The following is a 16,267-nucleotide window of genomic DNA, read 5'->3' on the forward strand; positions in this document are numbered from 1 at the left end:
TATATGGATTTGAATGACATGCGATTACACCAATCATGCTTGAACCCTCGTGCGCATGCGTGAGTTTTTTCACGCGTGTCGGTGACGTCATTTCCCTGTGGGCAGGCCTTGAGTGAGATGTGTTCCCGCCCTCTCGGCTGAATTCCTTTGTTTCACACGCTGCTCGAGACGGCGCGCGTTGCTTTATCAAAATTTTTTCTGGACCTGTGAGGAATATCCGAGTGGACACTATTCGAGAAATTAAGATGGTTTTCTGTGAAAAGTTTAACGGCTGATGAGAGATTATGGGGTGTTTCTGTCGGTGTAAGGACTTCCCACGGAGCGGGACGTCCTGCAGCGCTTCCAGGCGCTGTCGTCGGCCTGTTTCAAGCTTAAAACATCCTAATTTAAGGCTTAATTCACCCAGGACATCGTGAGAGAACAGAGAAGATTCAGAAGAGGCCGGCATGAGGAATTTATGCGGACATTCCACTGTTTAAGGACATTTTTTTAATGAAAGACGTACGCGCAAATTCGCCGAGTCGTTTCCGTGACGACTCGGCAAATCTGTGTGCGCCGCGACAGGAAAAACACCTCCGTGTTGAAAACCATTTGTAGAATTCAGGCGGCTTTTAATGGCTTTCAACAAGTGAGTAACTGAGAAATTGTTTAACAGCTTGGGCATGTTCCAACTTGCCCGTTAAGATTTCCAACGGAGGTGTTTTTCCTGCCGCGACCCCCCGCGGTCGGGTCCAGCCCGACATGCGACTCTGCCCGCACGTTCTTTCATTACAAAATGACCGTTAACAATGGAATGTCCGAATAAACTCCTCATGCTGACTTCTTCTGAAAGTTCTCTGTTCTCTGATGACTTACTGCGTCAACAGAGCCTGAAATGTGGAAGTTTTCAACTTGAAACGGCGAGACGCTGCCGCCTCGAAGCGCAGATCGCTGTCAGGCGCCGTGGACCGTCCTTAAAGCGACACTACCAGACCAAAATCTCTCATCAGCCGTTAAAATTTTTACCGAAAACCAGATGAATTTATTGAATGGTGTCCACTCAGTTGTGCCTTACAGTTTTGAAAAAATTTTTATCAAACAAAGCAACAGTCTCTGAGCCATTCCTAAACAATGAAAAAAATCGACGAGCGGGTGGACGACTCCTCACTCAAAGACTGCCCACAGGCGAATGACGTAACCGACAGGCGTGAAAAAACTCTCGCATGCCCACGAGGGTTCAAGCATGTCTGATGTAATCACACGTGATTCAAATCCATATGGTATTTGAAAAAATAATAAGGTCGGATACTTTTCTAATAGACCTCGTATTTAACCATGTACTGGGTAGCATTCCTTCTTTTCAAAGTTGCTGAGCTAAAATTCTTCGTTGATGCCGAGTCGCTGACATGCAGGTGAGTGTAGCACACCAGTAAGCACATGACGTGACCAGGGTAAAATAATCCACAGCTATTCAGAATTTTCCATAATCCATCCAACTGGTGGGAGACATGTCTATGGGATATTATCAGCCAAGTCTCACATTTTTTTTTTTTGTCCTCCCATCATGAAATGATTCAAATTTTCGTGACTGTTTTTTTTTTAACTTACTATTACTAACCCTCCACCTACCCCCACCCCTAACCTTAATCATAACCTAACACTACTCCTTCCCCTAACCACCTCCAACTCCGCCACTGCACTTTTAATTACATGCAGCCATCACAGAATGAATTAGAATGAATTTGTGCTCCCATGATGAAAATTTTGCACTTTTTGTGACAATATGATGAACTAATAGATTAATGTATATTTTGTGCTGCTGAATCATGACAATCTGTCAGACTGGGTTGGATATTATACGAGGGCTGTCAATAAAGTAACGGTCCTTTTTATTTTTTTCAAAAACTATATGGATTTCATTCATATGTTTTTACGTCAGACATGCTTGAACCCTCGTGCGCATGCGTGAGTTTTTCCACGCCTGTCGGTGATGTCATTCGCCTGTGAGCACTCCTTGTGGGAGGAGTCATCCAGCCCCTCATCGGAATTCCTTTGTCTGAGAAGTTGCTGAGAGACTGGCGCGTTGTTTGATCAAAATTTTTTCTAAACCTGTGAGACACATCGAAGTGGACACGGTTCGAAAAATTAAGCTGGTTTTCAGTGAAAATTTTAACGGCTGATGAGAGATTTTGAGGTGATTCTGTCGCTTTAAGGACTTTTCACGGTGCGAGACGTCGCGCAGCGCTCTCAGGCGGCGTCATCAGCCTGTTCAAGCTGCAAACCTCCACATTTCAGGCTCTATTGATCCAGGACGTCGTGAGAGAACAGAGAAGTTTCAGAAGAAGTCGGTTTCAGCATTTTATCCGGATATTCCACTGTTAAAGGAGATTTTTTTAATGAAAGACGTGCGGACGGATCCGCGCGTCGGGACGCAGCCGACGCGGTGCGGCGGCACAGGAAAAACACCTCCGTGTTGATAACCATTTGTAAAATCCAGGCGGCTTTTGATGGCTTTCAGTGGAGTGAGTATATGAGAAATTGTTTAACAGGCAGGACATGTTCCAACTTGTCCTTAAGGCTTTCAACAGAGGTGTTTTTCCTGTGGCGGAGCGTCGCGCCGGCTGCGTCCCGACGCGCGGACCCGTCCGCACGTCTTTCATTAAAAACATCTCCTTTAACAGTGGAATATCCGGATAAAATGCTGAAACCGACTTCTTCTGAAACTTCTCTGTTCTCTCACGACGTCCTGGATCAATAGAGCCTGAAATGTGGAGGTTTTCAGCTTGAACAGGCTGATGACGCCGCCTGAGAGCGCTGCGCGACGTCTCGCACCGTGAAAAGTCCTTAAAGCGACAGTCTCACCTCAAAATCTCTCATCAGCCGTTAAAATTTTCACTGAAAACCAGCTTAATTTTTCGAACCGTGTCCACTTCGATGTGTCTCACACGTTTAGAAAAAATTTTGATCAAACAACGCGCCAGTCTCTCAGCAACTTCGCAGACAAAGGAATTCCGACGAGGGGCTGGACGACTCCTCCCACAAGGAGTGCTCACAGGCGAATGACGTCACCGACAGGCGTGGAAAAACTCACGCATGCGCACGAGGGTTCAAGCATGTCTGACGTAAACTTTGGGCACACTTTCCCAGAATGTGAAAGTGTGCCCAAAGTTTGGACTGGTAGTGTACAGGGAGATGTGGTGCACCACGGTCCCAACTAATCACTTCATTTTCATTATGTGCTCTTTTAAAACGATGAGTTACAAGATGACAGCATTCATTGTTTTTGAGTTATTGCCTGCACAAGCTGTCCAAGCCCTACACTTGGACACTGGGACCCAAATGCACAGCTCTTCCAGGTGTCAATAATCAGCAGTCAGGCTGATGTGAATCTGGTGGTCTGGACCAAACTGCATTTGTGGACAATACTGCAGTATCAAAACAGGAGCTTTAATTTTTGAACTAATTGCCAGACGCTTCACAAGGGTAAGGTGTAACTCAATGGTTTTCAAATTGTGAGAGTTCCTCAGGGGGTTGCAAAAAAAGAACTAAACACTGTTAACCAACAAAAGAAGAAGGGAAAAAGAAAAAGAAAACAACATGCCAGGAGCAAAATAGATACATTTTTAGTGCATAAATCTACCAGTGAGAAGACAGAGTTTGGGGCAACCAAAAAAAGAAGAAAGTAGAGTTCGATCTTCGTTTGCTCCTCTCCACAGTGCATCCCCGCATCAGCCTCCTGTGCGCGTCAAAGACCCAGACTCATTACTCACACTAAACAAGAGGTGAGACTAGATGAGACTAAATATGTATAAAAGTTGAATTAATATTATTTATATTAAAATGTGTTAGTTATGTCAAAGACGTTTAACAACATACAGAGATGTTTAAATGTTAAAAAAAAAATGTTTAAAATATGACAAAAGTTAAAATTGAATAGAAAGTTTTTTTAAAATCACATTTAAAATGTTTGAAAAGGGTGTAAAATGTGTGAAAGAATATAAAGATCTTTAAACACGTTTAAAATGTTTACAAAGGCTGTAAAATGTGCAAATGCATAGACAGTTCCTTAAAAAACACATGAATATATTTAAAATGTGTTTAACGTGTAAAAGAATAAAAAGAAACATATGAAGATGTTGAAATTGTGTGTGTGTGTCGGTAGTGGTGGTGGGGCGCAGCTATTCATTTGTTCTCTGGGGGGGGGTTGTCAGTCTCCCACACTTTGAAAACCCCTGGTCTAACCTGAGCCACCCAGGGACAACAAAAATGTTCCAGTCCAGCTGTGAACCACTTTGTTAATAATCTGTCAAACAGTTGTTTCTGACAATTTCATAATTAAAAAGAAGGCACAAATATTAATAAATAAATAAATGAAAATGTTTATTCATTAGGTGTAGATTTTGGTGCCAAACTTGCAGTCATATTCCTGTTGTGTTTTGGGAGCGCCTGACTTTAAGACGCACTGGAAGGAGTGCTGCAACAGCCTGGGTGCACGCTGCTAAATTGGATGCAGGAGTGAAAATGTAATACGGCGTGTGTATAACGAGCAGTGTGTGGAAGCGAAGGAGAAGTGGAGCCTCTGCAGACAATAGAGTCAGCAGCACTGAATCCTCTGGGGAGGCGGCAGGCGTGCCCGGTGAAACTCAGCTGTTTAAGGGGCTGCTTAACCTCCAACTGTGTCGGGTGACACAAAACCAGCCGTTCACATCCCAACGCACATGTTTTACGCTGTTATAATGATGGCTTTTTATTCAACTCGGACTCATTTGCTGAATAACAGGGTTAGATCAATAATACATTGTTATTAATATTGATTATTAGCTTGTTAAGTGATGCACATTGGGAAGGTATTTAAACATTTTATTTTAACGGCCTTTCATGTAGGTTCTCTGAGATGTTAATTCTGGGATTAATTCAATTATTGGATACATTTGATTAAAGGATATTTCATTCTAAATTCACTTATTCTGAGTTAAAGTGTCCCTAGTATAGTTTTAAAGCCACTTATTTTGTCTTCACTTGTAATTTATAAAGTACAGCTTTAAAAGAATATTCCACCAATAAAATATATTGGCTATATTCAGCAGGGAACACTGGATAAAAGCTATTTTCTTGATTTTATAAATAGTCAGAGTCATTATTTCTGCCAGCCAACACAGAAAAGTGTCATATACTTATACTGTATGTTTGGATTATTTATACATTTGTGGTATTTTTGGATTTTGCTCAAGATGGCATAATTCAATTCAATAAAATTTATTCATATAGTGCTAAATCATCACATGAGTAACCTCAAGGTGCTATAAATGAATAAGGCTGAGACCTTACCCAGCCCATGAGCAACCACGTGTTTGACAGTGGTAATGCTGCGTTTACACATAACGACGACAAGTCACGAATGCCACGAAGTACACATTCTTGGCTGCTGATCACAAATGTGATGATTCGGGGCAGAGGCGTCAGGTGTCCTCAGGAACTGCTGCAACCTGTTACCACACATTACGATTAATGGCACATGTTGCTGGAGAATTATCAGGAACCATTACACATGGTCAAGAATAGCAGTGTAACAGCGCATCGTTAAGTTCTGTCACGTTGTGAACGAGGTGAATTGTCTCCACACACACACACACACCCATATTTATCCAACTGAATTCAGATCGCTCCAGTTTTTCAGAAGAACTTTGTGACTGCATGCGTGCCATGGAGTGGCGCAGAGAGGAGGAGGAGGACAGAGTCAGATGTGTGGCTTCATGCGGCTCTCGTCTAGCGCGTTTTCCCAAACATCAGGCACATGCAGCAGGTGGAACACCTGCAGGAGCACGAAAATGAAATGAGACTTTTAGCCGACTTGGTGTCAGCAATCAAACTGAATGCGGTGCAGCAGGGTTTAATTGTGCGCACGCTTCTTCCTCCGCCAGACTGGAGGAGGTGCAGAGATGTCTGGCTGCACATGAGGCTCCTCTGGTTCCTCAGACTCGTTCTCCCGCTCATCGGTTACAACAGCAGGTGGAACACCTGCAGGAGCGTCCTGAGGAGCTTCAGCAGGAACTGTGGAACGACACTTGCAGCCGAGTTTAATTGTGCGCATGTGACAGAAAACTGATTCGTCGTCGCGCGCAGTGAAATGTGACACCACGTTACAAGTCGTGTCAAAACTTGACAGTTTTCGTGTCACTTCGTAATAACGCGTGACAGTTTGGGCTCCAAGAACCATCACAGGAACCACTACGAATGTTGTCACGTTCTATTAAGGATCACTTCTCATCAAGACGGATCAATACACTCAGTTGCGACCTCCACGACATGAGACGAAATGAGGGTGGTGTGTGACATTCGTGGAAGATTTTTTGACAGGCAAAAACATGCTCCACGAATATCAAGAATATCACGCACCAACACACACTATTAAGAAACCTATTCAGATGCGTTAAGTCACATTAAGAATGTCAGGAATGTGTCACGAATGACAGAAAAATGACATTCGTAACGCGTCTTGGTTATGTGTAAACGCACTTTTAAGGGACAAACTCCCTCATTATTTCGCGAATACAGGAAAATAATTTGCACATTTGCATTTGCAAAATTAGGCTAAAATAGCTTGGTATTTACATGCATATGTGGAAACTTTAAAACAATGCTCACAAATTGCTGAAATACAACAAACCTGAAAATATATATATATTGTTGGGTGTTGGGGGGGTGTGGCTGGACATTTTGGTGTTCTTTTCTTTTCTTTGCTCTCCAGGTGGTATGAAAACTGATTTGTCTGTGGAGAAGGTGCTGGCTGAAGAATCCTTCACCCTCATCAACATTATGTGCAGCACCTGTGGATGGTGCTCACATGCAACCTTAAAGACTTTCAGCTGAAGCAGATAATTAGATGGCGTTCTGCATTTAAGCCATGTGTGATTCAAGCAGAATTGCCGGGAACTCGACCTTGTGATGTTCGTTTGTGAGACGTTGAGGACCGCGCCTGGGTTTGACACATCGTGCCTGTGAAGCAGGAAGGGTGAGGGACACATGCTGTCAGCACACATCAGAGGTGATTAATTGTTTAACTACTTGTTGATAGTAACTTGGTATTTTGTTACGCAGTATATTTGAATTGTGATGAGAATTGTGCAGCTTGCTTCTCACTGCTGTGGCGTGCGGACAACTGATCCTCCACCTGTTGTGAGAAGCTGCTCATTTACATAAAGCTTAAATACAGACCTGAATGTGTTGCTGATAGTGTGTGCCTTTTGAAGGATATTGCTTGTAACTGCTGACTTACCTCACCTCTTCTATCCTTCGCAGAGAGTCGGTTTGTCGTGTCCACCTGGGGGGTGTTTGGCGGTAAAGTGAGTCCAGAAGCGCCGGGCTTCGATCCTTTTAGGCGCTGGAGAGTGTGCCAGCCTTCACTCCACCAGACTGACGCATCTTTTGTTTATACACCTTGTTTTGCACCAGAGGGTGAAGTAATAAATTGTTTTGTTATTGGAACCGCTTTCTGGTTATTTTAGCGCTGGGTTCCGTCGGACGCAGGTCCGCTCCTCAACCCGCATCGACACATAACATATATGTCTTAAATTCTGCATACTTTTTCCACATTAGCATCTGTTAGCACTGTAATCAATTTGTGAAAATTATGAGGAATCATTAACATTTAAAACTTGTTACATATCCTTAATTAAAAATTATGTCTCCTTATTCACTTTTAGCAACTGTTTCATCTTCTGTTATTAAAGTTATTTGAAATTTAATGCTAATGTTGTATATTTTGATAGAAAATGCCATTCTGCACACATCAATTTAAATAGTCATTTAAAATAATACACTGTATAAAGTGCTAATACCCCAAAACAGGAATACACCAGCATAGTCACAATTTAGATGTTTCTCCAATTTGAGTTTATAATGACATCATAAGCAGGACAGGATACTCTTGTGTTGTTTTCACACAGCTTCAATTAAGTATCAGGTTCTTGGCAAAAAAAAAAAAATTCTTATTTTTGGAGCTCATAATGAAGGTCAATGGCAAATATGTAGATTTTTTTTCCCCATGGGCTTCTGTTCCATTTCTTTAGCTCAAAAAGGAATACAGTTTTATATATATATATATATATATATATATATATATATATATATAATTATTATTTCTTAATATATCTATATATATATCTATTATGTATTTATTTATATATGTATGCTATGCCAATACTAGATCATTTGCAATTTCAGTTGAAATTTTCAGTATTACAGATCTGTGTTAGCATCGATGATGGAAAGCATGCAAATGTAAAGTGATGTTTGCACATTAAGTGTTTGGTCGCTTGTCCTTTTTAAATATCATCAGCTTGAGATTTGACACAGCAAAGCAAAAGATCCCCTCCTTTTGCTTATAATTAGTTTTTCTTGTTTTCTTTGATCATTTTTAATGACACATATATTCATATCAGTCCCTTGGGATTTTTCCTTTTTTCTTTTCAGCAATTTTCTTGTCACTTGTGCAAACAAATTAAGCTTAATAGCTGTAATACTATCAGGAATTTGCTGCACTTGTTTGTAGCCCTGCACACATGCTTGTGAAGGTAAAGAAAAATAAAGGAGGAAATAAAAGAGGAGGCAAACCGAGTGGAGCTGATGCTTACAGGTACCTGACTGGAGAGGCTGAAGGTGGTGGCGGGGCTGCGTTTCTTGCCGGTGGTGGTTCCCACGCTGCTGTTGGCGCTGCTGGCTGAGTTCTTCCGTTTCCTCCTCTTGGTGGTTGTCTGTCGGGCAGGCTCAGCTTTGGCGCGACCAGCAAAGAGAAACAGAGGCAATGCCAAGGACATAATGCATACACACAGAGACAGGGTGCAGTGCAACTGTGCACACAAGAAATCCTACAGTAGATTTACTGGAGCCAATGCGGAAACAAACTTCACACAGGTGTATTACACATAATGGTCAGGTATGGGCAACTAAAGGACAGGGGCTGGATAAGGCCATACTTTACCTTACCTTACTTTGACCCTCAAGTAAATTCCTCATTTTTGTTAGTAACAAAAATGAAAGAAAGATGAGGCAAAAAGGCAGACTATACAGTCCACTGAACATGGACTACATAGAATACTATGTTGTTCATAAAGGCCTGATTTTTATTTTGTTTTAAAACATATCACTTGCTACTTTTGGGTTTAAAATTTAAAACTTGTTTTCAATTAATTTAGCAACCCTTGCAAGAGTATATGTTGTGTGGGCCGCTGAAGAGGAGGTACTGCTGGCCCACCACCACCAGATGGCGCCCTGCTTGAAGTGCGGGCTTCAAGCATGAGAGGGCGTCATAGCAACCGGGAGTGACAGCTGTCACTCGTAATCAGCACCAGCTGTCACTCATTCACATTACCACCACCATAAAGGCCGGCCTGCAACTCCACCTCCCCGCCGAGAAATCAGCTACCATTCAGGTAACTTCTCTGCTGACTTAAAACTGAATAATAGTCTGAACTCTTTTGCAGCCATTTTCCTGTGGTGTGTCCTTATCTGTGGGATTGGCGTTTGGTGTGATCAGCGACGGCTTCGCTTCACACCCCAACCAGATAAGTGGTTAGACAGGAGCTGCACGGGTGTGTGATTGGAGGTGGAGGTGCTCCCTCCTAACTAAACACAGACTGTGGGATTACTGAGTGTGCGAACTCGCACTCATCAATACTGTTTCTGTTCTCTGCCAGCAGTACCGGGTCTGACTGCTGAAGACAGTGGCCACCTGGGGCGCAGGGCTTGGCGGCTCCGGTGTTCTTCAGATCCGTTGGTGGTGGAAGCTGTGTGGGATCCGGCTCTTCTCTCGCCAGATGTCTTCTATCTTCGAGCCTGCCCACACATCACCTTGTGTATAATTGACATTCCACCATATTGTTATTGTCTGTACTTCGTTGTGCGATTCACAACATTAAATTGTTACTTTTTGGCTTATCCATTGTCCGTTCATTACTGCCCCCTGTTGTGGGTCCGTGTCACGACACTTTCACAACAGGATTTCTCGGCCAGCGTCATGGATCCCGAGGGGCATCAACCATCGCTTGAACAGCCAATGGAAGAGCGAGGTGCACAGGCGCCAGCAGGAGGCGTGTTAGGTGAGCTGCAGCACATCTTAACCGCTTTTACTGCTCGGTTGGACTTAGTCACCGAGCAGAGCATTGTTCTCAATCGTAGGATGGAGGCTCTCACCGCCCAGGTGGAAGCGCATGCTCAGGGCGCGGCTGCAGCACCTCCTCCTGCTGACCGAATGCCAGAGACAGACATTCCACTGGTCGTTCAACGAACCCCCCACCTTCCCCTGAAGCATACATAAGCCCTCCGGAGCCGTACGGAGGCTGTGTGGAGTCGTGCGCGGACTTCTTGATGCAGTGCTCGCTCGGCTTTTCACAGCGTCCCGTCATGTACGCGTCAGACGCTAGCCGGGTGGCTTACGTTATAAATCTGCTTCGAGGAGAGGCACGCGCCTGGGCTACAGCACTCTGGGAGCAGAATTCACGGCTCCTAACAATTTACACTGAGTTTGTGAGGGAATTCCGACAGGTGTCCGACCACCCTCATAGAGGCGAGACCGCTTCAAGCGTGCTGCTGTCGATACGGCAGGGGCGTCGGAGCGCAGCGAAGTATGCAGTCGACTTCCGCATCGCTGCAGCGCGAGCCGGCTGGAATGCTTTTGCGCTCCGCGCCGCCTTTATAAGCGGACTGTCTCTGGTCCTTAAGGAGCACCTGGTGGCGAAGGACGAGCCGCGGGATTTAGACGGGCTTATCGACCTGGTTATACGGTTAGACAACCGATTAACAGAACACCGACGGGAGCGAGACGAGGGGCGTGCTCAGGCACAAGCCGTCCCTCTTCCTCCCGGGTCCGAAAGGGAGCCGACTTCCCCACGCTCCACAGCCAGGGCTCTCCACGTGACGACAGCGCCCCCTGCTGGCGTGCTGTGGAAACGAGCAGGGCCAAAAAGCGATCAGATCAGAGACAAAGGAGGCTGATCCGTGGAGAGTGTTTTCTCTGCAGCTCAACCGAGCACACACAGAGAGAATGCCCCAAACGGTCAAAACAGCAGCACTCATCCTTAGAGACTGGGCTAAGGGTGGGTCACAACACCCACGCGGGGAAACCCAGAAGATCTGCACGAATCCCAGTCATGATCCTGAGTGGGGATCTAACCCTTCACGCCCCAGCACTGGTGGACACGGGGTCGGAGGGGAATCTGGTGGATAGCAGATGGGCAAAGGAGGTTGGGCTCCCTCTAGTGGCCTTACCGTCACCATTGTCGTTGGGGGCACTAGATGGCACCCTTCTTCCCCTAATCACACACCAGACATAGCCAGTGACATTGGTGGTGTCTGGGAATCACAGGGAGGAGATTGTGTTTTATGTAACACCTTCTACCTCCCGAGTAATTTTGGGTTTTCCATGGGTGTTGAAACACAATCCACGGATTGATTGGCCGTCTGGGGTTGTGGTTCAGTGGAGCGAAACCTGCCACCGGGAGTGTTTAGGATCCTCCGTTCCACCCGGTGTGACAGCTAAGGAGGAGGTTTTAGTCCCCCCCAATCTGGCGGCGGTGCCAGCCGAATACCATGACCTTGCTGACGTCTTCAGCAAGGATCTGGCACTCACGCTGCCCCCACACCGTCCGTACGATTGTGCCATTGATTTGATACCGGGCGCTGAGTACCCGTCCAGCAGGCTGTACAACCTCTCACGTCCGGAACGCGAATCAATGGAGACCTACATCCGGGACTCGTTAGCTGCCGGGTTGATCCGGAACTCCACCTCCCCGATGGGTGCTGGTTTCTTTTTTGTGGGCAAGAAGGACGGCGGACTCCGTCCATGCATTGATTACAGAGGGCTGAACGAGATCACGGTTCGCAACCGATACCCGTTACCCCTGTTGGATTCAGTGTTCACGCCCCTGCATGGAGCCCAAATATTCACGAAATTGGATCTTAGGAATGCTTATCACCTGGTTCGGATCCGGGAGGGAGACGAGTGGAAGACGGCATTTAACACCCCGTTAGGTCACTTTGAGTACCTGGTCATGCCTTTCGGCCTCACCAATGCGCCCGCGATGTTCCAAGCGTTGGTTAATGACGTCTTGCGGGACTTCCTGCATCGGTTTGTCTTCGTATATCTAGACGATATACTCATCTTTTCTCCGGATCCTGAGACCCATGTCAAGCATGTACGTCAGGTCCTACAGCGGTTGTTGGAGAACCGGCTGTTTGTGAAGGGTGAGAAGTGCGAGTTCCACCGCACTTCTTTGTCCTTCCTGGGGTTCATAATCTCCTCCAACTCCGTCACCCCTGATCCAGCCAAGGTCGCGGCGGTGAGAGATTGACCCCAACCAACAAACCGTAGGAAACTACAACAGTTCCTCGGTTTTGCACATTTCTACCGGAGGTTCATCAAGGGCTACAGTCAGGTAGTTAGCCCCCTGACAGCCCTGACCTCCACAAAAGTCCCCTTCACCTGGTCGGATCGGTGCGAAGCCGCGTTTAGGGAGTTGAAACGCCGGTTCTCAACTGCACCGGTTCTGGTGCAGCCCGATCCTAATCGCCAGTTCGTAGTTGAAGTGGACGCCTCTGACTCAGGGATAGGAGCCGTGCTATCCCAGAGCGGGGAGTCCGACAAGGTTCTCCATCCATGTGCCTACTTTTCCCGCAGGTTGACCCCGGCTGAAAGGAACTATGACGTCGGCAATCGGGAACTTCTTGTGGTGAAGGAGGCTTTTGAGGAGTGGAGACACCTGTTGGAGGGAGCATCGGTACCATTTACGGTTTTCATGGACCATCGGAACGTGGAGTACATTCGGACCGCCAGGCGTCTGAACCCCAGGCAAGCCCATTGGTCGCTGTTCTTTGGGCGTTTTGACTTCCGGATCACCTACAGCCCCGGGACAAAAAACCAACGATCTGACGCCCTGTCCCGGGTGCATGAAGAGGAGGTCAAGACCGAGCTGTCAGACCCCCCTGAAACCATCATCCCCGAGACCACTCTCGTGGCCACCCTTACCTGGGACGTGGAGAAGACCGTCCGGGAGGCCCTGACATGGAGCCCGGACCCGGGGACAGGTCCGAAGAACAAATTGTACGTCCCACCAGAGGCCAGGGCTGTGGTCCTTGACTTCTGTCACGGTTCCAAGCTCTCCTGTCATCCAGGGGTGCGAAGGACCGTGGCAGTGGTCCGGCAGCACTTCGGGTGGGCGTCTATGGAAGCCGACATCCGGGAGTATGTCCAGGCCTGCACCACCTGTGCCAGGGGCAAAGCCGACCACCACAAGGCCCAAGGCCTCCTCCAGCCTCTGACCGTGCCTCATCGCCCCTGGTCTCACATTGGCCTGGACTTTGCCACGGGCCTCCCGCCGTCCCAGGGCATGACTACCATCCTCACGATAGTGGACCGGTTCTCCAAGGCGGCCCACTTCGTGGCCCTCCCGAAGCTCCCGACGGCCCAGGAGACTGCAGACCTCCTGGTCCACCATGTTGTGCGTCTGCATGGGATTCCATCGGACATTGTCTCGGATCCTGGTCCTCAGTTCTCCTCCCAGGTCTGGAGGAGTTTCTGCAGGGAACTGGGGGCCACCGTCAGTCTCTCGTCTGGGTACCACCCGCAGACGAACGGGCAGGCAGAGCGGACGAACCAGGAACTGGAGCAGGCCCTCCGCTGCGTGACCTCCGCGCACCCAACGGCCTGGAGTGACCATCTGGCCTGGATCGAGTACGCTCATAATAGCCAAGTTTCATCTGCCACCGGCCTCTCCCCATTTGAGGTGTGTTTGGGGTACCAGCCCCCATTGTTTCCGCTAGTGGAGGGAGAGGTTGGGGTGCCCTCGGTCCAGGCCCATCTGAGGAAGTGCCGTCGGGTGTCGCGTACCGCCCGCTCTGCCCTGCTCAGAGCCCGGACGAGGGCTAAGGCCCATGCAGACCGCCGGCGTTCCCCGGCCCCTGCATACCAGCCCGGGCAGGCGGTCTGGTTATCCACAAAGGACATACCTCTACAAACGGAATCCCAGAAGCTTAAGGACAGATTTATAGGACCCTTCACCATTGTGAAGGACCTCAGTCCAGCCGCAGTGAAGCTGAAGCTGCCAGCTTCACTGCGGATACATCCAGTATTCCACGTCTCCAGACTCAAACCCTGCCACACCTCTCCCCTCTGTGCCCCTGGACCGGCGCCGCCGCCTGCCTGGATCATCGACGGGGAGCCGGCTTGGACTGTGCGCCGACTCCTGGATGTTCGTCGAAAGGGCCGGGGATTCCAGTATTTGGTGGACTGGGAAGGATATGGACCTGAAGAATGCTCCTGGGTGAAGAGGAGCTTCATCCTGGACCCAGCCCTCCTGGCCGATTTCTACACCCGGCACCCGGACAAGCCTGGTTGGGCGCCAGGAGGCGCCCGTTGAGGGGGGGGTCCTGTTGTGTGGGCCGCTGAAGAGGAGGTACTGCTGGCCCACCACAACCAGATGGCGCCCTGCTTGAAGTGCGGGCTTCAAGCATGAGAGGGCGTCATAGTAACCGGGAGTGACAGCTGTCACTCGTAATCAGCACCAGCTGTCACTCATTCACATCACCACCACCATAAAGGCCGGCCTGCAACTCCACCTCCCCGCCAAGAAATCAGCTACCATTCAGGTAACTTCTCTGCTGACTTAAAACTGAATAATAGTCTGAACTCTTTTGCAGACGTTTTCCTGTGGTGTTTGCCTTATCTGTGGGATTGGCGTTTGGTGTGATCAGCAACGGCTTCGCTTCACACCCCAACCAGATAAGTGGTTAGACATGAGCTGCACGGGTGTGTGATTGGAGGTGGAGGTGCTCCCTCCTAACTAAACACAGACTGTGGGATTACTGAGTGTGCGAACTCGCACTCATCAATACTGTTTCTGTTCTCTGCCAGCAGTACCGGGTCTGACTGCTGAAGACAGTGGCCACCTGGGGCGCAGGGCTTGGCGGCTCCGGTGTTCTTCAGATCCGTTGGTGGTGGAAGCTGTGTGGGATCCGGCTCTTCTCTCGCCAGATGTCTTCTATCTTCGAGCCTGCCCACACGTCACCTTGTGTATAATTGACATTCCACCATATTGTTATTGTCTGTACTTCGTTGTGCGATTCACAACATTAAATTGTTACTTTTTGGCTTATCCATTGTCCGTTCATTACCGCCCCCTGTTGTGGGTCCGTGTCACGACACTTTCACAACAGTATAAACTTGCTGCAAAGCTATGCTAGCCATGGTTGATGCTCATCATTAGCATCAGCCATGATTAGTGTATGCAGGTATGCTAACTGCAGTTGATGGTCAGCATTTTCTTTAATATGGCCCATTAATACGCAAATGGACCATACTGAAGAAAAAAATGTCTGGCAGAAACAGTAGTTCCCACCCCCCAAACTCAGAGATCTGGTAATGCCCCAGGTGATTGCTATCCCTACATGTGCTAGCTTGCTGAAAACATAACAACCAAATTAAATATGCTTTTGTATTCAATTTATTGCATTAATAGTTTAAATAAATTTATATCACTAGTTCATCAAATTTACTTTTGTACATGTAAAAACATGATGATCTGTTAACCAAAAAGGAGTTTAACTTTGTTTGCATTATGCAGTGGTGGACACATCTAACGCAGAAATTTCCTCTGATAAACTGAAAAGTTAGCTGTGATAACTTTAAACCAATTTAAATATATTTATATATTTAACTGTCCCAAAGAGCTGACATTTTAATATTGTGTTGTAAACATGGAGGTTCCAAGAAAAAAAAAAACGTTAGCATGCCAAGATCAGATGATGATCAGGATGTACATAAATAATTAATTTTGCAAATGAAATTAAACATTAGTTTATATTCCACATACAGTTTATTCACAGTAGAAAGTAAACAAAAACATTAAGAAATAAAAATACACATGGCATTTTAATATTCCAAATAATGCATTTAGTCTTGCTAGCTTGACTTCGTGCAATATGTGGATTTCACTTATTGGATTATAAGTTCCAACAGGATCAAACATATGATTTTAGGGTTCACAAATGTTTTTTGATGGTTCGGTTGTATTTCTTAGCTGACATAAAGTTAACGGAACTACATTTCATGGAAGGTAATTGGCAGGGTTGGGAGGGTTACTTTAAAAATGTATTCCGATAGTTACTAGTTACCTGTTGAAAAATGTAATCAGTAACGTAATCCAAGTACCATAATATTAAAGTAATGTAATTTGATTACTTTCAGTTACTTCTGGATTACTCCAATATCAAATATGCTAATACAGACAAAAGAAAC

The 16,267-nt window shown here is 46.7% G+C and overlaps 1 protein-coding gene across 5 annotated transcripts in view; it reads right to left on the reverse strand.

Annotated features, from left to right (window-relative positions):
• The window catches only part of ldb2a (LIM domain binding 2a), a 270,416-nt gene that overhangs the window by 21,594 nt on the left and 232,555 nt on the right, over positions 1-16,267 (reverse strand). The window contains exon 8 of one of the 5 annotated variants that reach the window (XM_034182057.1): positions 8,613-8,749. In XM_034182057.1, coding sequence (XP_034037948.1) covers positions 8,613-8,749 — 137 coding nt within the window. Of the gene's footprint in view, positions 1-8,612; positions 8,765-16,267 lie in introns of all 5 variants that reach the window. The other 4 variants (XM_034182054.1, XM_034182058.1, XM_034182055.1 and 1 more) reach the window with 4 other exon arrangements.

Source organism: Thalassophryne amazonica, chromosome 11, assembly GCF_902500255.1.
Source record: "Thalassophryne amazonica chromosome 11, fThaAma1.1, whole genome shotgun sequence".
In the NCBI taxonomy this organism is placed as follows: domain Eukaryota; kingdom Metazoa; phylum Chordata; class Actinopteri; order Batrachoidiformes; family Batrachoididae; genus Thalassophryne; species Thalassophryne amazonica.